Genomic DNA, 24,886 nt, shown 5'->3' with positions numbered 1-24,886 from the left:
TACATCAGACACAAATTTTTGAAATTTTTTAAATCATTCGATATCGTCTATTGATGTCGTTTTCTACCTCCCTCGGAACGAATGGAATGAGAGTTCGTCGCGCGATAGGCGTATATTCTTGGCGCGACCTACCTTAAGTAAACTTACACTTTCGTTTAAGCACCACTGTGTAACAGGAGGGACTAAACGTAGGAAACAGAGAGGAGGTTTACCGCCTCCATTTCTTTCTGTCGCGTGAGAATTGCAAGTGATTCGTTGTTATTTATCGCGATTACCTCGTGCTTTTTCCAATAGTTTATCGCGTGCCTTTAGCCTCCTCCTTGTTTTTCTCTTTTTTTCTTTTTTCCCTCCTTCCCTTTCTTTCTTTCTTTTTTATCTCTTTCACACGACCCTCAAACTTCACTACTCCATTAACTTTTATGGCATTTGCCCCTTTGGTCTGTTCACTTTTTCTTCAGACGAAACAGACGACACCAGGCTGCGTGCAACGTGAATGTGACACCGAAGTTCAAGCTTCGTTGACAACGATCATGACGCATACGTGAGTGAATTTGCTCGATGATACTTGGGATTCATAGTGGATTATCTTTCGTTTCTGTGAAATTTATCTGAGTAAAAATATTGTGGAAGAATGATTAGTTGCAATAGATTGCAATGATCAACCGTTAAAAATCAAAATTTCGGAATAAATAGATTTCTGTAAAAGAAACTTATTTTACAAGTTTCATGATCGAATTTGTGGCAGAAACAATCGACGGAAACGATTATTGAAAAGATTAAATATGTTTTATTATTAGTTGAAATGAATATGGATCAAGAAAAAAAAAGAAGCTGGTGTTTATTTCAGCGCCATGTGAGTTGCGCCACGTGCGACATTGCATTTCATAGACACGTGTAGTCATGGTTGGACAATGCCGCCTTTTTTCACGCGGGAATTAGCAAAACTTATATAGTGTTTTATAACAAATTTTACGCGAAGCAGTTTTAATTAACTAATTTATTAATTGACAGATTATCATCAAATTATACAAAATTATATAATCGTATCGCAATAATATAAATATATTCAAAATACATTCGATCGAAACAATAATACATAAAGTAAAATGTATGCTTAATTAACATTTTCTAAATACTATGAATCAAAGCAATCATAATGGGCTTTTAAACATCGTTGCACATAACTACGGAAAAGGAAAGGAACAAAGACACGTGTAAGTTGCGGTTAAATTGATGGATTAATAACGGTGTTCACCTGTGTCTGGACATTTTGATAGTAATTCTTTTCACCGCTAATTACGTCATCGAGCTCACTATCACAGTCTTATGGTTGGAAACGTCGAAACGAGTTGTCAAGTGGTTCTGTGGTCACACAATCTCTACTGGAACGGGTTATCGGACAGTCGCCTCCAGAGTTCTTATCGACAATCGTCGGAACTCGCGACGCGCGTGTTGACCGTACAAACTGCGATTCCATACCGTTACTACGTGCAACCGTTCGATCTTTTCATAGCCGGAGGGTGGTCTATATCGATTTTGATTCTCGATCGAACGAAACGGGAATCGTGGATGTCTCGATCTATCTCGATGAGAATCGATTGTAATTTTCGAGTAGTATGTCGTCAGTAGGCGATCAACTATTTATGGCTTAAACGATTGAAAGAATTTCTTTTATCCTTCGCGAACCAGTTTCGATGACAAGAATATATCTTAATATATTCTGTAAAGAATTTAACGATTAATCTTGCAAAAGGGATCAAGATCTACGGAAACACTAATCGTCGCGATCACTGTGAAACTTGTAAAGAATTTTCGAATTCCATACAATTGTAACTTTCTATGTATATTACGTCACGCTTCGTGCTGCCAGCAGATCATCAGGCGCCGTGAGTCGAAACGTATATCCAACGGGACGATCCTGTGAGCTCGAGACGGACCAATCTGGCATTCGGTCGTTATCGGTGACCGATGGAAGCCGTGCACACCCGACGGGATACACTGATCGCGCTTACTCTCGGTCACATCGCGCGTACCGTCTTAGTACACGCGTACGACGCGATCACGAACACGCGCGCGTTTCGCTCCGGCCTATTTCTTTTGCATCCGCTCCCTGGAATTTCGACAGTCGGTGACAGTGGCTTCGCAAGGAAAGGTAATCAACCGGTCTTATGTATAGAGTTTATCAGATGTATTCCTTCTTATGGTGAAAATATTAAAGTGTATATATGTGTACGTGTATATGATTACGTTCTCATTCATGTTTTATGTTTTTTCATATTTATGCGTGTATAGTGCATATAGTAACAGTATACGCGTATCATTGCGTATACGTGATCTACCATGTTTCGTATTCTACGAACGTTCACGCGCACTTCCCGCCTCAAAATACGCGCATGCGCGTTTCGTTGCGTCCCTTTGCACGTGGTTGCCTATTACATATATCTTCGTTTTACGTGTCCTTATTGTTAGTGATTACGAAGGATCGATGCATTCGAGAATTATTTTCGTGTATTATTCTTTAATTTCTATATAAGTGTATATATATATATGTATATCCTATGTATGTGCGCATATATATTTACGCTTATCGTGAACCAATTCCGCGAGATTATCGAGAGAAGGATAAAGCAAGACATCTGTGTTTTTTTTTAGTTCGGTTAATTTAGCAAAAACTTGACTTATTCGCGATACCGATGATGTTTGATCATGAAATAACATTGTTTCCGAAATTTCCATACAGCGAGAATCGCGTGTGCGGAGTATGCGCATGCGTAGAACGCAACTAATCCGATCGGAATATGTATTAATTTCGAATCCGTAATGAGGGCCGTTCAGTGAATCGACCTTGCTGATTCTGTGTAGGCACTCGTGTATGGAAATTGCCTGTGTTAATTTCTTCTATCATTCCCTTTCCGGTTTATCGATTCGTTTCCGAAGATTATTTTATTTTTTATTTGAAATTTAAAAATCACTTAAGCTGTTATTTACCATATAACCTTTTTCTTTTCACGATCACATTTAAAAATCTATACAATAATTGAATCGATGAATAATTTTATTATCTTTTATTATCGTTATTTATTAATTGAGAGAACTCATTTCTCTCTTTCAATCATTATAAAATTTTTCAATAACAGTTATTATTTTTTATTTCAATTCTTATTCATGAATTGTATGTCCATTGGATCAAATATAAGGTTAATTAAGAGAAAAAGTTTATTATATAATCGGTTTCCCCACATTTTGGAAAAGATGTAGAAATATAAAAGTGTTCATACGTGTTAATGTTTAACGATATGCAAACATATGCATATCGTTTTATCTTGCTATTTTTCTCTGATCTGCGGAAACAAATAAACAAAAGAGAGAGAATTGGACGAAAAACAGGATGGATAAGGGTCGAAGCTTGCAACAGGGATCACCAGATTTATTGGCCTCTTTTATTTATTACGTCTTTTTATGCAAATACTTTTTACCAATATCGGATCGGTGAATGTTAGTAAATAAACATGTACATCGAATCTAAGAGATAAATCCCATCGAACTTTGGCCCCGGCACGTGGCCTCGGAAAGATCGTTCGTTCATTCGATCCGTAGGTATATACTACGTGTAGAATCATTCATTGTAACTGTGCCTTTTCAGCGATCAAGTCATTCATGTTCACGATTCGAGTGAATGGAATATATGGACCATCTAGAAGTTCACCCTAATCAATTTCTCGAGAGGGGCAACGAGGCCTGTAGTAGAACTCAATAAGGGCTTCGTCGTAGTATATACCGATTCAATGGAACTCTTCGTTTGTAAATTTTTCAATCGAACTTTCGATCCGGACCGACGACTCATTTGAAATTGATCTAAAATTTTTTTAGAATTCGTACTGTTTGAATTAACAGAGATTACGATAGAGATGCGTTATATACGAAATTAAGAGCGAAATAATTAATTTTTTTTTTTAGAAATAGAATAGAAAATAATATTTATTTTGTTTTATTTTAAAACAACAAGAACGTAAAAAAAATACAGAGTCCTAGTTTGTCTGTGGAGAGGAATCGATATTTTAAATATTGTCGAGAATTTTTTTGTTGACGAATTTAGAATTCATCGTTATGATTTTTCTCTTCTTTGAATTCTCAATATATAAACAGAAGTAGATTTTTATCATTTGAACTGAATTAAATTTCTAGAATATTGATGGTTAGCGGCTCATGATCTCGATATTGTTCCAATTACGAATAGCAGTGAATTACGTTTGAATATCCATTTGTTGAAGAATGGCCATGCCATCGAGAAAAATAGATAAATTATGGTAATTATATTGTCTTTCGATCTGTCCACGAATCATGAATGGATTTATTTGTTCGATAATCTGCTTTAAATTTTGGTCAAGTGAATCAGAAATTTTTATAGAATATTTATAATTTGGAAAAGCATTTTAATTGGTTAGTTATCGATTGTGTTCAACAAACAAATCTTTAAGATTTTAATTGATGATCGATCTGGAAGATTTAATATTAAAAAGGTTTCGAACAGATACGAATTCTGTTCGTTTATTTGAATATCCTAAAAAAAAAAAAAAGAAAAAGAAATTACATATTTGACCATTGAGTTTGAAGTATTTACAAAATTGTTTAAGATAAAGATATTTTGACAAGATATGAAGGAATAGAATCGAAAGTTTGTTATAGATACGATCTCCGAATACGAGCAACATTTCAGATGATTAATCTTATTTTTTCACTTCGATATTGGAGGGAAATAAGATAATTCAATCAGATCATCGAATCTCAAGTATTTACAAGAAAAAAGAAAAAAAAAAATTCCTAACCACAGATAAACTTATTTTCACAAGAATGTTTAAGGTTTATAATAAGGTTTACGATAATGTGATCGAGATTTATGTAAAAACGTGCAAATATTGGCACGATTGTTTGATTTATCAGACAGAGAAGTTCGATCCCGTGTACTTACGTGGCTCGTCTCAATATTTATACACGATATCGGGTCACGGCGCATATAATTTTCCATTCGACTATTATTCCAAGTGTCGAAGTTGCGCGAGATAAGGGGGCGAAAAAATTTCTTCATACCTCGGTCGGCATCGAACATCTTCATTCAATTGTTATAAAATTTCTTTTAATCGAAAATAATAAGCAAACATATTCAAACTTTATTAGAAATATAGATTCGAACGTTTCTACGCAAAAATAATAAAGAAGATAGTACGAATTAAAAATCAATCAACGTTTCAAAACGCGAAGTAATGATTCTCTTTATCATATTTAGTTATAGGGGAATGAGAAAGATATCGTTTTAAATATCTTGCATAACTTTTATTAGCACTTTCCACCGCTCGATTGATCTTCGCTGGAAGAAATCATCCAGTTACCGGTCGGCTAATTAAAGCGATCGTTTGCATGAAAATTCAATTGAAAACCTGACAATTTTCCAATTAAACACAATATACCGTTTAAATCGAATTGAACGAACGTCTCTCCCTAACGAGGGCTTCTTTCCCGCCATCGAAACGAACAGTTTGTTTCCAGGAAGAACGCGCTGCATGCCGGCATAGCGAAGTCGACTTCCAGAAATTTCATTCGTTTGCAACGTAGAAACAAATTTATTTCTTTGTTTTCTCATGGAAAATTTGCATAACATTAAAATTGATAAATTACAGAATTTATATTTTTAATCTCGGTGGAATATAATTAATTTTAAGATAAAGCCATCTTTGTTAATTGATAAACTCGTCAAATTGTTGAAACTAATACAAGTATTATCTCGAAGAAGCTAGGGATACAAAATACTATCGAACTCTTCGGCTAAATATTCTATCTATCTTCGAGGCAACAAGATCAAGAAGCCGGAGAAAGCAACAAAACTTCTAAAACACCGATTGGAAAAGTTTCACGCGGGAATATACACCTCCTGAGAAATATATCGGTTTCAGGTAATCGCAAAAATGTGAGTGACATCGCAAAACACTTACACTTTTTAACAATTCTCTTTTTTCAAGATTGTTCAAAACGATTAGGCACAATTATATGAAAATACACAAATGTATTTGGAGAGAGAAGTTAAATCGATTAATATTTTCATATTTATCATCTTGCATATAATTTATTTTAATATTAGTCGTTTCGTTTTTCAGAAATAATTTATCTCGATGAAGTTATCGACTTATTTATCGACATTTAAAATAATAATAAATAACAGATTTTAATTAATAGTATATACTCGATGATTACAACTGCTACTTGAACTTTATTCAGATACTTGTGAAATGTACATCGGCAGCCAAAAACATTGAAATTTTACCACGTATTGGAATTTAGAAATTTTCAAAGAAAAAGTTCCTTCGTTTAAACGATATTGTGTTAAAAAAAAATATCCACTTATTGTTACACAATAACGCGTTTACAGGGATATAAAGATCGAACCGTCTTCGATAGATCATTGTTTCGCAGCTTATTGTATTCGCCTCGTTTTGTTATCGCGGCTACGTTATCCCTCGTGAATGATGAAGAATGAGCAAACGAGGAGAGAAAGAAACGATATAGAATCGTTTGGTATCGAGCCAGAAATGAATTCTCGAATAAACGGGCCACCGCATTGTGTCCAGTGCAACACGATAATGGTAATCCATCTCCATCGATAATTGCTTCTTCTCTCCCGATATCTGGAGCACCGATTTCCATCGCGATCGGCATGCTTTCGATTTTTTCCCCATCTTCTTCGACTTCTCGCATAAGAATCTCCTTCTTATGTCGCTATTATTAGGCGAGCCTCTATTCCCCGACTGCGTGCCATGAAACTACCGAGAATTATTTCGAGAAAATATTTTGTAAGACACGGTGTAAGTTCGATATACATCGTCTTGCTTCCGTGTCTTCGGTTATTTTCCAGTAAGATTGAAGAGATTTTGCTTGTATTTTTTTTTTTTTTTTTTTTACATAAAAAACTCATAAGGTTGAAGAAGAATAATGATATGAATATTTAATTTATGGACGTGGAAGCGTTTCTTATTTTTTTAATTTTTTTTTTTTTACTTTTTTTCCATTTTTTTTAAATAATTTTTTAAATATTATTTACGTTTTTAATAGAGTGAAAGATTTATTCGCTTCTTTACGAAAAGAAAGAAAAAAAAATTTCCATTACGATAAAATATTGAAATTTCAATGCATTTATATCGATACTTTGTGCATCTTCGTTTACTTTCTCTTCAATTTACCTAAGAATTACCTAAGAATTATTACGAGACTGATTAAAAAATCCATTTTTATAACATCTAGAAATTATCATTGGGATAAATGTTCCTCAACCAGGTAGTAATAAATTAATTACTGCGTACACATAACGATCGTCTGTATATGTAGTAGTAATTTAATCAGTCGAGAAAAAAATTTTGCCATTCATGATAAGCATTGAGAAAGCATTGCAATAGAGCTAATTTTAAAGTATTCGACAAAATGTCTAAAATTTTCTTTTTTTCCTACGCGCATACTCAATTTTCTAGATTCCATTCAATATCGAAATGGCGAATTAATTATTTCCACGTGTAACGTTCTCAATATAACGTATATCTTAAAAATTTGGAATATTATCGCAAATTCCACACCAAATCGAAACGAGACGATCATTTCTCCAAATATCGAAACTTTTCCACTGTGTCTTTTGGCCACGAACTTGAACTCGAATTCCATCACCGTTGTGCGCCAATAATTGCAAAATCTGTGAAACTCGGTCGAAAGTCGAGAATCGAAATTCTAAAATGACTCTCTCTAATTATCCTCACAGAATCTTACCACTCTTCCTAAATAATGTCTAACGTGTGAATTGATTATTATCGGAATGTGCTGTAACATGTAGAGAAGCAAGAGAGGTGAATTTACCTTCAAATTAAACTAAACTATCCCGAAACTAAATAAACTCGCGTAGAGATTGTAACATTACCGGTTTATAATGTTAAATATTCACGTCACACGTTCTTGTTAATCCGAAAGTTTGTGCGACATACCTTTGAAGAGACTAAAGGCAGTTGCTATTTCTGTAATTTAATTCTTTTTCTTTCGTTGCAACAATGATATTTTAGAGAAAGTTGAGTGTTTTTTAAATTTTTTAAACCAAAGTTCTAAATTGGAAACTTAAATATTTAAAAAAAATATGGGAAAAGTTTTCTTTATTAACTATTTACTTTTTTTTATATATAATTTCAAAAAATTTTGTATTCAACATATATATATATATAGATATATTTAAGAAAAAGCTACAATTTTTAAATAATTTCTCAACGAATGAACGATATTATTCGCCATTTTCTTTTTTCAATCATTAAAACACGATTTTCAAACGAAGAAAATATCCATTCCTTTAATAATTTAATCGCCGCAATAGCTAATTAACTCTACCCCAAATTCCATTCTAATCCTGCAATTACCAATCAGATCATCGATTATATATCTAAACCAAAGATTAGATTTACAATATCCACGTGTTGCAATAAAAAAAAAACCTTCCATCATGAATTTCTTCCACGATGTGTTATACACACTTTAACTCGTAGCTATCAATAACCATTAATTATCATCGTTTCAATAATCTCAAATAATCGTGATTCTGAACTGTTAAAAGAGTACCTAGTCGAATCGATATCATCCTCCACGTGAATTCATGCGTCGTATCAAAGTCGAGGGAAATCCAATATTATCCAATATTATCTGTCGATGATTTAAAAGCCGAGTTAGTTATATAGACATAAAAAAACTATCTAAAAATAAACACATCCTTTATCAGCAGGATGAAATTTACACAATCTTATTTGCACAATACTCGTCAAACCGTGCAACAATACGGCTTCGTCCAACGCTTTTCGCTGGACACGTGGACTATTTAGCTTAGAGTTAACCGGTGTGTGTTGCCTTCGTTCTTTCTTTCTTTCTTTCTTTTTTTTCTGTCGTCTTCTTAAGTTAGATCGTAACCGATTATCCACGATCGTTATTTATACCCGCGACGATCTCGAGTCGAATTTGTTAAGCGAGGAACTAGGAGAGCGTAAGGGACGTTGACCTCGAATCATCCTCGTGGATTTTCTTGTCGAGACGATTTGAACGTAGGAATGTTTGGAGTGAATGTTGGTAATGTATGCGATGCGAGAAGGAAATTGAAAAATTCGGAAAGGAACATTTCTGGAGATGGATTGAACATTTTGAAAAGGAACATTTTGTGGAAAATATATATTGGAAGTTTTTTTAAATATATTTTAAACGCGATAAAAGGTGAGGACGACACGATAATTGTATGATAAAACGTGTGAACTTTATTTCTTTCAGAAAACTTTTATAATTTCTCTGTATTTTAAAGATTAATTTTAAAGAATCGTGAAAAATCATATGATAATTTAGATTAGGTTTAATTTTAAGAGCATTTTTCTAAAACTCCTTAATAGTAACTCTGTTTAATAATAGATAAAGTCTTTGGATAATTATTTCGTTACAAACTTTGATTTAATCTCTTTTTATATTTGTCGTGATGATTTATTAGTTGTTTTACTACTGTTTCTTTCGAGTATTAATCATTATTGTTACAATATTTGTACAAACTCTGCGATGAACGAGTAAACAAGATTGATCGAATCGAAAGATAATCTCCTGAGTATTCATTTATCTGTTGGATTTTTTAATTACGAGAGACGATTCCGATCTCTTTATCAAAATTTCGATATATTTATCTAGTCCAAGGAATCTTACATTTCGTGATAATTACTTTTTCAAATGAACATCCAAAATACGGTACATCGAATAAATAGACTTTTGTGTACTTAGGAAAACGCGATAATTTCATCGTAAATTTAGAAAGCGGTAGCGGTAGATAATTCCAAAGAATTATTTGTAAAATCCTAACATTTACTTCCTCTTCTTCCATTTCTCGTCAAAGATATCACAATGTGTTGAAAGATTTGTGGGTGTTGTAAGACGGAGGAAACATACGTGGCAAAGAGAGGACAATGTATTTTTGAAGATGTGTCTTGTTTGATATGAAAACACCGTCACGAAATTGGTTAAAATCGTATCTTATCGTTCATTTACAAGATACAAAATCAACCGCTTATTAAAACAACAGTCCATTCCTCATCGTAATTGTCTACGTCGAACAAATCATTTTTCGATGAAAAATTTCGTTGAAAGCATGGACTCCAAATAGTTAATTCATATAAGTATATTATGAACGTTCTTTTTGTTGGTCAAATTAATTTTTCTCTGGAATAATTGTGCATTTACCTTGCTGATTAATTTGGGTACGTGGAAATTATGTTTTTATTACATTCTTTATGTCTCTTTTTTTTATATTAAGCATTCATGTTAATTAACTTTTTTAATATTCGATTAAAAATTTGGAAAATTGAAGAAAATTGAAATCGATTTTGTTAAAATCAATCAAATTGACTTGATTTTCAAATTTTTTGCTTTTACAATTAAATAAAGTATATAGCTTTTGACAAAATCAACTTTGGTATTTATCTTACATTCAGAAATATAATATATAGATAATTATACTTATATTATTTTAATTTTAATTATCTATTTATAATACAGAGATAATGTTTAATGTAATTCTAGCTTTAAAACGATTTAGAAGTTCAAAGTTGGTCAAAGAGATCACAAGTCTCCAAGTTCATTCTCGGTTGAAGGTCGGCTAAGAGAGTATTGAGAAAGGTCAAGGTCGACCGAACATGTCGAACAATCGTCATGTGATGTGAACTCGTTTAGAAACGGCATAGTCGTTGTTCGTGTGTCAATTCAACGAGGTGATTGCTCCTTTGCCCGTGGGATTGTACTTCGTACATCTCATCAGCTGTGAGAAGTTTTCTTAGGATAAATTTCATCCTTTAATCGAGCTCTTCAAATCGTAGTACATCGAAAATCACTGGAATTATTATGTTTTCATTTCGGTGAAATGGAATTAAAATCATTTATTATGATCTAAAATGTTCCATGTAATTTTTTTTTTTTTATTTTTAATCTGATGCAATGTCTCACTTCTGTTCTTCGAATGAAGTGGAAGAAATAGTAAGTCAATATTTTCCTTTCTTTAATAATTCTTGGCAATTAAATCACTCAATGTCAACTTATTATATAGTTATTAGAGTTATATCATTCTCGATCTACCTTATGCCAGTTTTAATCATGATCCAAATCGTTGAAAATGGAAAAAGAGATCTGATCTCATGGTTCCAGGCCTGATTAAAGCCATGTTTTCTCGATATTCTACTCAATGGGCGTTTATCTGGACGCTTTCTTCTTATGATATCTGCCATTTGACTCATTTTATGACATTTATGATATTCTGTACTACATAAACTGGGTATAATATCTATGATTCATACATGGAACTGGTATATAATACATAGTAGCATATTTCTAGCCCAAGAATCCAGTTTTCAAGTTAGACTGAGTGAAGTACAGACACGTTTTTCTAATATACGAGATCGACATTTGCGCATGTCATGTCATTATATTATAATTTTTTAATATCTTTAATTTTAAGGATAAATGGAAATTCATAGATCGCGGAAAGGAAGAAAAGCTGTTCCGTCAATTTCTTTCCCGCCTACGCGTGAATAATTTACGATAATTTATAATTATATTCATATGTTCGACGTATATTTTACGAGTATGACATGTCGTATGCATGGATTGAATACGGTGCAAACAAACATCTAATTAATTAGACAATTTTTATAAATATATAAAATGTTAATATATTCGTGGAATACGTTTTGGAGGATCGATTCTAAAGGCTGAAACATAAAAGTGTTGGTTAAAATTTATTGCTTTTATTGATTATAGGCAACATAAACTCATACTGGACGAAGCGAGACAAAACTTCAATTGTTCAATACAACTTACCAGAAGAATCAATCCTTAATCGACATTTTTACATACCAATTAATACTATAATACTATAATTGTTTTTCAGATTGTTGTTAGAATCGAATCTCCAAAGGAGATCCCCGTAAAATATATCAACATCCTGTTACGAATCGCAATCTTTTCAACGCCTCCGCTTCAAACTCCACCGTCTCTTTTTCCATTTCGATTTCTCTCTTTCGATCTTTCCTCTCTTATCTCCATCACGATCGTTGTAACATTCCAGCCAACCGTGGACGACGATGGCGTCGCTGGGGAATAAAGTGGATGAGCAAGTCGCCAAGGCACCGCAGCAAAATGGACGGAGGAACGAGGAACAACTGCAGATGGAAGACATTCATGACAATAACAACGAGGTAAGAGGCTGGACATAATATGATGCAAATGAAACAGGTGGGCTTGGTCCGATCGGATCGATGTTATTCGATAATACTCTATGAGAATCCAATTTGCTCGTGTATAAATTGCACGTAGATACCGGGGCATTATAGTTGTGACAAGATGCCTCGATAAGCGTGTTCTAGGCATGGATCGCACGTGGCAACCACTCAACTTTGACATTTCCCCTCCGCGATGGATTTTCAATGAGCGGCGGTGACTCGGTTATTTTCATTCATCCTTCACGAGCAAACCTCGCTGCAACAGGAAACTTGAGAAGAATCTTCGATTTAAATATTTAAAAGATAAGCTAACTCGTAAAAAATATTACCAAAATCCTCTTGAATATATATATATATATATACACAAGATCTGGTTCGATCGGAAAGAGAATAAATCAAAAGAGAAGTTTCAACTTGCGAAACGCATACTTCGATGTTTAATATGGGCAGATAACGTTGCACGTGATTAAAAATGCTCGTCGCAGTAATTCGTATACGTTCTTAGCCGACATTGGTATCAGGCGTAACATGTCTCCACGATAACTCGACAGAGTTTTGGGTCACGCGGTGTCTAACGAAATGCGAAAGTGGTCAGCCCGGCCGGTTTCGGCGTTACTTAACCTTGATCTCGAGAGAACCTCGTGAATTTCCACGGACGACGAAATCCCTCTCCTTGTCCATCATTTCTCCACGAGTTAAATATTTCCTTCTTTCCTTCCCTCGTTCCTGAAGACAGCAAACAGTTTTTAACGCGCAAGATGCATTCATTTGAACGAAACTTGGAACGACTATCAAACTTTGTTTAATTTATTTCTCGTAGTAGACGTTGTTGAGAGAATCGCAGAAACGAAGAAACTCGAATGTCCAACCGAAGCGTGAAACCGATCTGATATCTTATCTTATAGGCGCGTTATTGCCTGTTAGTATGGTAATGGAAAGAGAGTTTCGAAGGAAAATTCTCGAGAAATTTCTCGTCGAAAGTTAAGTTTTCTCGAGGGGCTCATATATTCACGATTGTTGTTGATAGAGCATCGAGGTCGAGATGGTGGTGCCGCCGGATGGTGGATGGGGTTGGGTGATCGTCGCAGCCTCCTTCATGTGCAATCTGTTCGTGGACGGTATCATCTTTAGCTTCGGTGTCTTTTTAAACGACATATCGGACGCATTTGCGGTGTCCAAGGCGAGAGTGGCTCTAGTTGGCTCCCTGCAATCCGGATTTTATCTTATGGCTGGTCAGTGACAAAAAAGGAACATATAATTCCTCTGATACTCGAGCGATATTCTTGAAAAATATGTTTTTTTTATCTGCCATATATTGAATCACTTTTTCTTTTTATTCTTTTCCTGTCTTATTTTTTAAAATATTTTTAAAATATAATGCTTTCAATTATATCGTAAATTGGCAAAAACATTGGCGATTTTTTTTTTTTGTAACATTTTAATATATAATAATATATCTTTTATTATAAGTATGGGAAAACGCATAAAATTATTGTGTTATTTTTAACGTTTATATTATTTAACAGCACTTATATTTCCTTATTTTCATATTTAATATATTATCTCTTTATTTTTATTTATATACTTTCATGATTAAGTTATTTCTATAAATTAATTAATTTATCAATACGATTGATAACACAAAATTTAGCTCGACCAAAGATAATACTCTGTCTGTCTTAGATATCATTTTCTTGTAACAATCTTCTTTTCTTCCCATTAATAATTTCTTTTTCTCTCTGGTAAAATAATTTATCTTTTTTTTTTTTTTTTTGTTTACACTTTTTACAATCATGTGTTCACAGGTCCATTCGTGTCAGCGTTGGCCAACAGGTACGGTTTCCGGTTGGTCGCGATCCTCGGAAGTGTGATAAGTTGCAGTGCTTTCGTTCTCTCGTACTTCAGCACTTCCATCGAGTTCCTTTATATCTCTTACGGCGTGCTCGGTAAGTCCTTACCCTATATACCGGGTGGAACATTAAGAGGGTGCTTAAATATTCTCGTGGAAGCTTTGAATGTTAAGGACAAATTTGCACGATTCAAGGCCATTTGCATATCCTTCTCTGCGCATCTTTGTCCTTGTTAATACCTTCGCAAATTGCACAAACGTTTAAGTACACTCTTTTTTCTAGGTCCATTCACCCTGTACACACTTCTTCCAAGTTTCTGCTGTCTCAACGAAAAACTTTCCCTCCATCCTGAGTATTTCATCTTGCATGTAAAGAACGTTCCCTTTTCGAGGCACGTGAACGACATTTCTTTTCATCCCCTTGTTCGATCGTTCGATCGAAATTTCTTTAATAGAAGATACGTGGACACACTCGAGTAACTTTAAATTTGAAATTCAGATTATTAGCTGTTAAATTTTAAATCGTAGAAAAATCGTATAGAACACACGTGATATGCGAGAAGTATTCAAAGTGTATTATTCGCAATTAATTTACTCTAAATACTCTAAATGATATAAATTATATTTAACAATTAACGTTTAAATTATTAAAGCTTGGGAATTGAATGAACTCCCTCTCGTACAATTATCGACGAAATCACGCGATCTCGAAAATTACCATATATCGAGAGATTAAATAAAATCCTCTACCACGTAAAAAAGATAATTAACATATTGGACATTTTGAAAGAATCGATTAGTAATAAAAGTAGTAGAAGTTCAAACAAACATAAAAATTGATACAAAAAAAAACGTGATATTTATTTATTAAATTAATAAGCAGTTTAAAAGATAGAGCTTCGTCTATCATTTTGAATCGTACACGAAACGAGTCTCAAGTCGAATAGTGGGGGAAAAAGAAATAAAAAAAAAAAAAAAAGAAGAAAATTCCGTGCTTTATCACTTATTACTTTCACGTGGTCTTTGTATCTTGCATTGTCAGGAGGTATCGGGGCAGGCCTGATTTACGTGCCGGCTGTGATAACTACCGGATTTTATTTTGAAAGATGGCGAGCACTGGCCACCGGGATCGCGGTCTGCGGATCCGGAATCGGCGCCTTTCTGCTCGCGCCTATCTCAGACGTGCTGGTCAAACGATTCGGTTGGAGGGGTGCGTTACTCTTCCAAGCAGGTACGATACCCATTTTTAATAAATCCTTCGTCTATTTGGTAAATTTAAATGTGTTAATAAAGCGACGTCATTATTATCTATAATATCGTATGACTTGAGAATCACATTTTTTTTTAATATTACATTATTATGATTTTATGTTGGTTGTTTTTTATTTTATCATTATTCAAACAGAAGTAAGAAATGTTAATTAAAGAATGTTTTATATGAGAATAAGTTTAAAAATGTTTTCGTTTATTCGAAATTATTCAATATTTGTAACGTATGAGATTTTTACGCTTACCTTAACACGTTCATTTATTTTTTAAAGGTTTGAAATATAAAGGTTTCAATTCAAGATTATGATATAAAACCTCTTCCTTTTATGATGCCAAAGAAGCAAAAAGAAAAATTCCACGTATGTATAATAGAGAAGTCTTTTAATTTAGACGTTCTCGTTGCAAATATTGTAGGAATGCTGTTGAATTGCTCCATTTTCGGCGCCATGTTCCGTCCACTGAAACCAACACGGATTAAGGTGAAATCCACCCCGGAAAACGCTGGTTTAGAAGTAAAGAATAGCTTAATAGGAAGGGGAGTGTCCATGGCATCATTGCACTGTGTCCAACCAGAAAGAAGTGGTTTCTTTGGGACAAACAACAATACAGATTACCCCACTGCCGCAGAATTACTTGGAAGCAACCCCAACATAGTAAAGTAATAATAAAATCTTCTATATTTACTTTGCATTCCTATAATTTCCAATTTTATTATTCGCGAACGAACTCATTTCTAATTCTTGTATTGAATTATATTGAAAGATTATAAACTATTATTTAATATTTTTCATTCATGTAAGAGGATTTTAATGAATGCTGTAATGAATTAATCCTTTATTTATTTTGTACGTTGAAGATATAATTATTTCCAATTACATTATATCTATTGTGGTACATTTGAATATTAATATTGAAATTTCATTCACATAAATTAAGTTCCACCGTAAATTACATACAGAATATATGATATATAATAATTACAAAAAGTTTCGTTTGTAAAGATCACAGTGTCTTATTTAATATATGAGATGTGCTGTGAAATGCACGCTGAACTTAAAGGGGAGTAGGTAGTTTAACAAGCTCTCGACGAACGAGTTGAAACCGAGACTAAAAAAGTCGTAAGTCGGTAAACTCATAAAGATACAAGAGACATTAAACTGCGAACGAGAATAAGGGGGTAAGTTTTTGAGTCGAGTGATGATTTGTGAAACTTTTTATTGCAGTGCTTCCAAGTCTCTACATTCTCTTCACAAGATTCACGTGGAGCTACGAACACTAGAGAGAAAGTTGAGCAACTCCGAGAAACGACTGTCAGTCCCGATATATCCAGAGTTGGACATGAATATAGATGAAAAAATCGTGGAGGAGGAGAATAATCTCCTCGGTGGAGATGTTGAAAGACTGAATGGCAAAGTGCCCACGGTGAGTATAAAAAAAAACTCCCATTTTACATTATCCTGTTTTAAGCTTTTACGTTCCCAGTTAAATCAATGTAAAAATTTAAACGAACTCGCTGGGAATACCCATGGATTTTTCTTCGAGAATTGAGCATCCATGGTTTATACGAAATATTTAGAATTCAAGATAAATAATCTGTTTAAATATTAAAACAATTTAAACAAAAAATTTTTTCAAAAAAAAAAAAAAAAGCTTATCGCGAAGTATTAAATTGTAAGATTGTTTTTTATTATAAATAAAGTAATCAATTGGAAGTAATTAGATAATTAATGTATCGTAATGTGAGAGTGTGACTCCAATTGTGCGAAAGTTTTGAGAAAAGATGAGATGAGATATATTTTATCGAATCGTAGAAAGAGATTTAAGTGTTAAAAGGATCAACAATTGGTTATATATAATAATATATTCGGGAGAATATATGTGCATTTTGCGGACACGGTGGAACGGTTTATGGCGATTTCTGTGCCAGGAGGATTCATTTAGCCGCAATAACATTACGTTCTGGTTAAGCAAGTAGAGGAAATTGTTTGGCAGATTCGCAGGCACACGATCAGCGGTAGACGACAGCGCGCGGACTCGGATTGTAGCCAGAAATCGTTGAAGATGGGCAACAGGCGTAACCCATTTAGCAAGGATCCTCAGAGACCGTTCTACAGGGATGATATCTTTTATGGCGGATCTCTGAACAGGTTGCCACATTACAAATCTCAGGTAAGAAGCCGAATGTGTAGAAGATAAATATTTCGAACTCTGGTTGAAAGAAGAGAAAGAGGCGAGCGAGTAAGATAAATATTTTAAATTCCGGAAAACAGTTTCTTTTCCATGAATAATAAAAGATTCGGATATTTGAATACGAACGAAACATTGAGACACGGTGGAGAAAAACTTGGATCGTACCTAATTTATATCCAGACTATAACTTTTCCAAGTACTTTTTCAAAGTAGATAAATTTGGAAACGATCTGTGCAGCAATCATCCGTTGGCTATCACATGTCCGTCACGCGTTTGCCGACTGCAACGGATGTCGCCGAGCAAGAAAGCGGAACTTGCTACATTTGTCCAGAGAGCGTACGTCGAATTCTTACTACTATGCTCGATATAAGCCTTCTGAAGAGCCCTTCCTTCTTGATCCTGGCCATATCTGGTGGGCTCACGATGATGGGTTTCTATACACCCTTCATGTACGTTCCAGGTATCGTATCGAACCACGTTAAATCACGTTTCTTTCGTATCTGTAAAAAAAATTTCCAAGGAAAATAATAAAATCATAAATATTTCCTCTATCTTTTGGAACATCTAAAAGACGTCGAATTCGAAGGGGGGGAGGGGGGAAGAAAAATCGCAGTGTTCCATTTTTAAAATAAACCAAGTGCCAAATGGAAAAAAGAAAAGAAAAAGGTGAAAAAAAGGGAAGACAAGTAATACCGGTCGATTCTTTTGTACAGATCGAGCCCAATTGGCAGGCATCAAGGCCTCTACTGCTATGTTCCTCGTATCTGTGATTGGTATCGGCAATACCATTGGTCGTGTAGTGTGCGGATTGGCCAGCAGTTTGCCAGGAGTTAACGCTTTGGTCGTCAACAATATATTCATCAGCGCTGGTGGCCTTTTGACCATTTTCTCCGGGCTGTCGCTCAGCCAGAGCTTTCAGTTCTTTTACGCTGCTGGGTTTGGCATTAGTATATGTAAGCATAGATAGACCGGTTTACTATTTTAACATGTTCCAATGTTCTCGATACATGGATCGATTAGAATCACATTCCTTTCCCACCTTTAAAAATTATTTCCTACAATTGGCAATATCTAAAAGTCAGAATTCAGAGGAGAGAAAGACGCACAAATGTTTCTATTTTTATACCGTCCATTAAACCAAATGTGAAAACGCGAAACTATTGATCTCTATTGTTTCAAGATCTTTTACAATTCTCTCTTTAATCCATTATTTCTAAAATTTAATCGCTTTGCAGATAACGTGTGAAAAACTCGTGGAAATTAAATTTTGAAACCGACGAACTTTTACTTTTCCAGCTGTCTTCGCCTCTCTGCGATCGATTCTCGTGGTTGATCTTTTGGGGTTGGAGAAACTAACCAACGCTTTTGGACTGCTTCTTCTGTTTCAAGGTGTGGCAGCCGCCATTGGCGCGCCTCTCGCAGGTGATTAACAAATGACTGATTCCATTGTCAGCAGGGATAATTATTTAATTATCATTCAATTCATTGCATGGAATACTCGTTATTATTCGCTCAGGTATGTTCATGGACGCAACCGGAAGCTACGATGCCTCGTTCTACCTGTCCGGCAGTTTGATCCTTCTCTCGGCTGTGATCTGTTATCCCTTGAAGAGGGTTAATCTATGGGAGACGAAGAAGAACGCCGACAAGATCAGCGACGACCCGTCCTAGTCCAACCGTTGATCGACGTCAAACACCAAACAGAACGCCGTAGACTGAAGTCTATCACGTATTCTCGTTGTCGGTCGCCGTGTGTCTTTGTACATACTAACGCGTAAATAATTTATAACACGACTGTCCGAATCGGTGATTAATTCGTGCCGACATTGAGACGCAATCATCAGAGAACAGCAGAGGGGTTCCATTCGCGTTTTTTATCTTCGAATTTATATCGATCTTCGAGATTAAACAGGACACGTTCATCGAAATCATCCAGAATCGGTTTCGTTAGAGATCATTCGAATTTATCAGCCAAACAGTCGAATTCCTTTCAAAATTAATCCATTTCAATCCTGTTTAATCTGTGCCGAAATTATCCTGTTTTGGATCTACCATAAATGTTTTGGGCGAGTGCAATAGATTTCGTGGACCCACAAAGGAAGGAGGAATACCGTCCAGATTTTCACGATTTCGAAGTTATGAGTTTTATGGGAAGGCGGATCTGACACATCCAAGCTTTGCATTTTCATGAAACGAATCCTATCATATTACACGAGCACCACCTCCTACGATTCATCGTTGTTTTGCTTTTATTCGCCGACGGTATCTCGCGATGAAATGGTCGAGGATCGTGGGAGTTTTTTTTTTTCTAGATCCTTCGACGATAAATATCGTTATGTTTCCACGCAGAGATTTCTTATCGCGACGTTTCCTAAGTTACCGCTTGGGACGATTATTATTAATTGTCGATCTCTCGTCAAAATTTCACGAAACGAGATTTTAAGAAAGGAGATTACGAGATCTTCAAGTTTATGTTTTATCTCGGGGATTCTACATATACGAACTGCCCATACAATCGTACAATCGTATGTAGCTTAGTTGTGTCACGCTAGAGATGTACATATTCCTTTATCCGTGCTCGAGGAGTTTGTATCTCGAAGGCATTATGCGTGTGCATATTGTTGATGAATCGATCGATTAGTTTTCGGAATCTATCTTGTAAAACACGTTTCATAAGCGACGCAACAAATGTACGGCGAAGGCGTATGTACTTGCATAAACGAGTACGCGTAATCTCGATAGATCGTGTTATTTCTTAGCATCGATTAATTATTAAACCAACATTTCGGCGGCGTGGGCCGGGTTTGGCCGATCCTTAGGTGTTAAGAACTTGCTCAAAAATGAAATCCGTTCCTACTGTTCCTAATTAATTATTCTAGTATTGTTTCTTCCTGTTCTTTCGTTTGTTTTTTGTTTCCTTTGGAATCGTTGGGCGTGTTGATTCACGTTTACGAAACGAGTATTCGTATACGTTTGTTAAGCGTTGAATTTGTTAAGAAAGCTATTTACTTGTTATTTTTTTTTTTTTAAGTTAATTAAAAAATCGAGTGTAAAAAGATATATAAATATTCTTACGTTATGTTCGTTTGGTAAGTCGTTTGGACGAACAAAAAATAAACGAAGATTTTTACTAAAGTTCGACACGGAAAATATTAAAATTAAACCAAAGTTATATAATTGGGTTAGATAGAAACCCGAACATGAAAATGAAAATGAATCTACGAGTGTCGTAACAGGTGGGAAATATTTCAAAAAATTCAGAGAATTGAAACCAACGTAATAAAATAAAGATGTAATCCAGTTTTAATAGCGGACTCTCCATCCCAGAGGAGAGATATCCACTTGTTACGATACACATACCATTTTAATTTTAGGGAGCACGAATGAAAAATCGACATTGGAGTATCAGAGTACGACAGTAATATCAATGTGAATACAAATTTCGAATTTATTAAAAAAAATATATATATATATAAAGGAAAAATCAAGGAGATGGAATATTTTTTAACGTAAAGTCAAATATTATGCATGATACGTGATATCGGACGATTCATCTTAAATAACACGTTAGTTATCAAATATAGGATCGAGTTTTGCAGAAAAGAATTTCAAATAGAATAGACAAGTTCGTTATATAGATCCTTGATCGCGTGCTCTCCACGTGCACACGCTTCGTGCTCCTGAATGATGGCCAAGGAACATTGTTACACAAATATGTAAATTTATTAAATATTATTAGATTAGGAGAGAAAAAGACAGTTGAAACTTGAATTCATATGCCTCTTGTTTTGCCACTCCTACCCGTTCTCATGACTTAGTTACGACGTAATATCGTATTGCAAACGTTATAAATTATTTATCAACGAATCGTAAATATGATGTGATACGATCGATTGAAACTGTTATCGCGACAAATATCCTATGCTTGATTTTCTTGTCTTTTATTGTTAATTATAAACTGGATGTATGAGATTTGAAATTTATCACTTTCCACGTCGGTTTTATTGCGCCTGATCAATCCGTTTTGAAATTATTCGTTAACGGGTTCTGAAATTGCCTTTTCCCAGACAGATATCGCGCGTATTATCTCGTTTTAACGATTCCAAGGATGAGGATGACGTTGTAATTTCCACGAGTTCTCGTTTTACGATCCAGATTGAGCGATTATGAATCGTTTCGAACGAATGGATGAGCCTTTCCCTGTCCATTTTGAGGGATATTGAAGATCGTAACGATCGCTTCTTTTTTTTCACGGGACGTTTTATCCTTCTTATTTTTCCTTCCGAGTCTTTTATTCTAATTGTTTTCATTTTAAAAGCATTTAGAATACGTGAATCATTCTTTCAAGATTCTTTTCTTTCTAACCAATTATTCCAATTATTTCAATAAATATAAAAACATCCTTCGAATAATTTTGAAAATTTCAATCAACAAGAGATTCTCTTCCCTTAAATTATACATACTTTTAAATAAAAAATTTCTATAATCAACCAAAAAAAAAAAAAAAAAAAGAAACTACAAGTGCATACAGTCTACAAAATTGTAACGTCTCGTATATCTCGAACGGGTTAAATTGCAATAGATACGTTAAAAGCAGGGCAGGCCGTCTTAAGGTAAAATTTATGCCGCTAACAGTCTAGTTTCCTATGCAGATCGATATCACTCGCATCAGTGCGTGTTAGGATAATGAAGCTGCAGTGATACCATTCGCCGAAACGTCGAAACCATTTTCCACGGATAATTCATCCTCGCCAAACCGAACCCGCGTTTCCTAATCTTCCAACAAATCATTCAAATTACTCGCTCGCGATTTCCATCGAGGATCAAATCGTTCCTTCGTCGTGTCTCTCCGCCACGCTCCTCATTTTCTTCTTCGAAAACGGAGGAAGAGGAGGATCCAAATTCCACCGGGATTCTCGTTTTGGAAATTTGGTCACGGTGTCGCAGCTCGTCGTCGAGACAAGTTCGAAGAAGAAGGTCACGCGGCAAGGAGGGAGACGTGTGTTTAACGAACGGCAATAATTTATGCCTGGGCACGAAAAAGCAAAAAAAAAAAAAAAGCTCGTTGCGCTTCCCACCTTCCCACGGCGACTTGGAGGCAATGAGCGAAGTCATAAATAGCGGGAGGGATGGCAATTCGCTTTTACGGCCGAGGGCACAACCCTCCGAATTGGTTTTTTTTCGAACGCTATTGCCGCACTCCACTGAGATGATTGAAAAAAATGCGGCGCATCCCTGTTAAAACGAGGAATCCGCGCGGATTTCCGGCGAATCGTGGCTAATTCTTCGTCCTCGAGACGTTTCTCGATTGGCTCATCCGGGATCTCTGCTTCGCGATACTCGCGAGATAAAATTATTGGCTCAAGTTCGCGAGTGTGCATCTTTTACGCGCTTTTTTTCACTCGGATAAAATTTGGATGAAATTCGATCGAAACTTCCTCCTTGTCGTAGCTGGGGAAGGAGGAAAGGCAACGATCCAGGTGAGAGAGCGGTGTATTGCCCTCGAGAAGTCGATTAAGAATTCGTCTGCCCTCCGAGTGACCCTCTTTTCTCTTCGAGCGTCCGTTGAAGCGGGTTAAAAAAAATCAGTTCCCGCCGCTCGATATTTCTTAAATCTCGAAATTAACCAAAACGATCTTATTTTTCAAAATAAAAATCTCCTCTCGAATTGGACGAATTGGTCAAAATTGATTCAATATTTTTCATCGATTTTATTATACCTTCTACGTTGCAATCTTTCTATACAATAGCTCTTTCTTCTTCAACGAGGGCCAATTACCCACCCAACCTCTTTACCCGTAAGCGTAAACCGCACTTTAAACCATCCCCGAAGTATCTCTTTCGCCTATTCAAACGGTCCCTTTTATCCCATGGAATCGTCCTCTCGCCTTCCTATCCTATTCTGCACGACGAATTGAAGGAACAACCGCCAGAAGAGAGAGAGAGAGAGAATGCGAATAAAGAATAAAGGACGAGGAGCGAAAAAAGGATGGAAAGCGCGAGAAGCAGGTAATAGAAGAAGCAGCACAAGTACTGGAGGATGGCGAGGAGAGAAGGCGAGGAAGGCAAGGGTTGAAACACGTTGAAGAAACGAGGGTCGGCTTTCACGGCGGTGTGTCTCGAAGGCAGAGCGGGGTCTCTGCTTCCGACTGCAGATACATTGCGACATGGAACTAGGGGTTAGTGTAGGGGGGTTTCGTGGTGGCGCGAGAGGGGTGAAGGGACCGGCGACGGGGGTGGTGGGTCGCTCGGGGCTCGAAAGGGGGATGAAATGCGCCGCGACGCGCTGCGGCGAAGCCAGACGGAGACGGACTTAGTTTCTGCTCCGCATCCGCAGCATCCTCCCTCTCTATCCCCCTCTCCTCCCCAACTTCCTTTCCTCTTCCTTTTCGTTCTTTCTCTCCCTCCCTCCCGCCCGAAACTACTTCTACTCCGCTCCCTCCTCCACCCTTCTCCCTTCTTCCTTCTCTTCTTCCGGCTCTAGCGTGTTTCCCTTTTCCACGCGCCCGGTCTTTCGCTCTCTTTCCATCTCTCTGCTTCCGTCTCTCTCCCTTTCACCCCCCGCGACTCAAACCACCGCGGTCCAGTCGAGTGTCGGCCCGTGTACCGAACAGTTCACCTCGTGGCTCGTTCGCACCGACACAGCTGCGCCACGTTCGTTCGCCGAATTAAGGGTCCATCGGCTGCCGGCTTCCTCCACGCGTCGAACGCGGGATCGAAAGGATCGACGGGGATGACGAGGAGGTTCTGTCCGACTGGTTGGTGGCAGGCAACGCGACCAGTGTAAAAGGCAGCGACCGGGATCCACGTGGTGTTGACGTGAAAGGTAGAAGGGATACTACTTCACCGGTAAAGGGTGGAATGGGATTCGAAGGTGCATCGCTATTGGATGGCTTGACCAATACGGTTACGAGTTTCATGTTCGAATCGCATTTGTTCGTAGCGTGTATGTGTGCGTGCGTGCGTGCGTGCGTGTGTGTGTGTGAGAATGTTGGAGGTGGTATTCTTGAAGGGTTATATATAGATGGTACAGTGTTTAGAAACGAGAAAGAATGTTCGCAGAAAATTATAATTTGATTATTGTTTGCGTCGATGTGTGTGTTTCTTTGAAATTTTATAATAACGCTAGCACAGGATGATTTATAATTTTTTCCAAACTTCCGTAAAATATATTGTTGCACGTGATTGGAAAATAAATGTTGGATAATATTCGTTTCTTTATACGATACACACGAATAGATGAAATATGATCGAATAAATAATATTTTATTC

At 36.1% G+C, this 24,886-nt stretch overlaps 2 protein-coding genes across 8 annotated transcripts in view; one reads left to right on the top strand and one right to left on the bottom strand.

Moving 5' to 3' along the window:
- The window catches only part of LBR (lamin B receptor), a 47,697-nt gene that overhangs the window by 20,837 nt on the left and 1,974 nt on the right, over positions 1–24,886 (bottom strand). The window lies entirely within an intron of this gene.
- LOC100866050 (monocarboxylate transporter 12) lies at positions 140–21,385 on the top strand. Of its 7 annotated transcripts, none has more exons than XM_012490296.3 (12): positions 140–541; positions 12,152–12,281; positions 13,333–13,537; positions 14,111–14,251; positions 15,197–15,385; positions 15,838–16,081; positions 16,647–16,845; positions 17,416–17,592; positions 17,852–18,074; positions 18,328–18,567; positions 18,911–19,036; positions 19,131–21,385. In XM_012490296.3, the coding sequence occupies exons 1-12, from the start codon at positions 420–422 to the stop codon at positions 19,283–19,285; spliced, it is 2,151 nt and encodes a 716-aa protein (XP_012345750.1). In that variant the 5' UTR covers positions 140–419; the 3' UTR covers positions 19,286–21,385. The 7 variants fall into 7 exon arrangements, with proteins under 7 accessions (XP_012345750.1, XP_003696303.1, XP_086760608.1 ...); XM_003696255.4 differs by lacking the exon at positions 140–541 and adding an exon at positions 986–2,152; XM_086904482.1 differs by lacking the exon at positions 140–541 and adding an exon at positions 5,134–5,948.

The sequence above is a fragment of the Apis florea genome, unplaced genomic scaffold, assembly GCF_048593485.1.
Source record: "Apis florea isolate Af1SG1 unplaced genomic scaffold, ASM4859348v1 contig_2350_pilon, whole genome shotgun sequence".
In the NCBI taxonomy this organism is placed as follows: Eukaryota; Metazoa; Arthropoda; class Insecta; order Hymenoptera; family Apidae; genus Apis; species Apis florea.
Note: the sequence above shows the minus strand (reverse complement) of the source record. Positions and strands in the feature narration are given on the sequence as shown.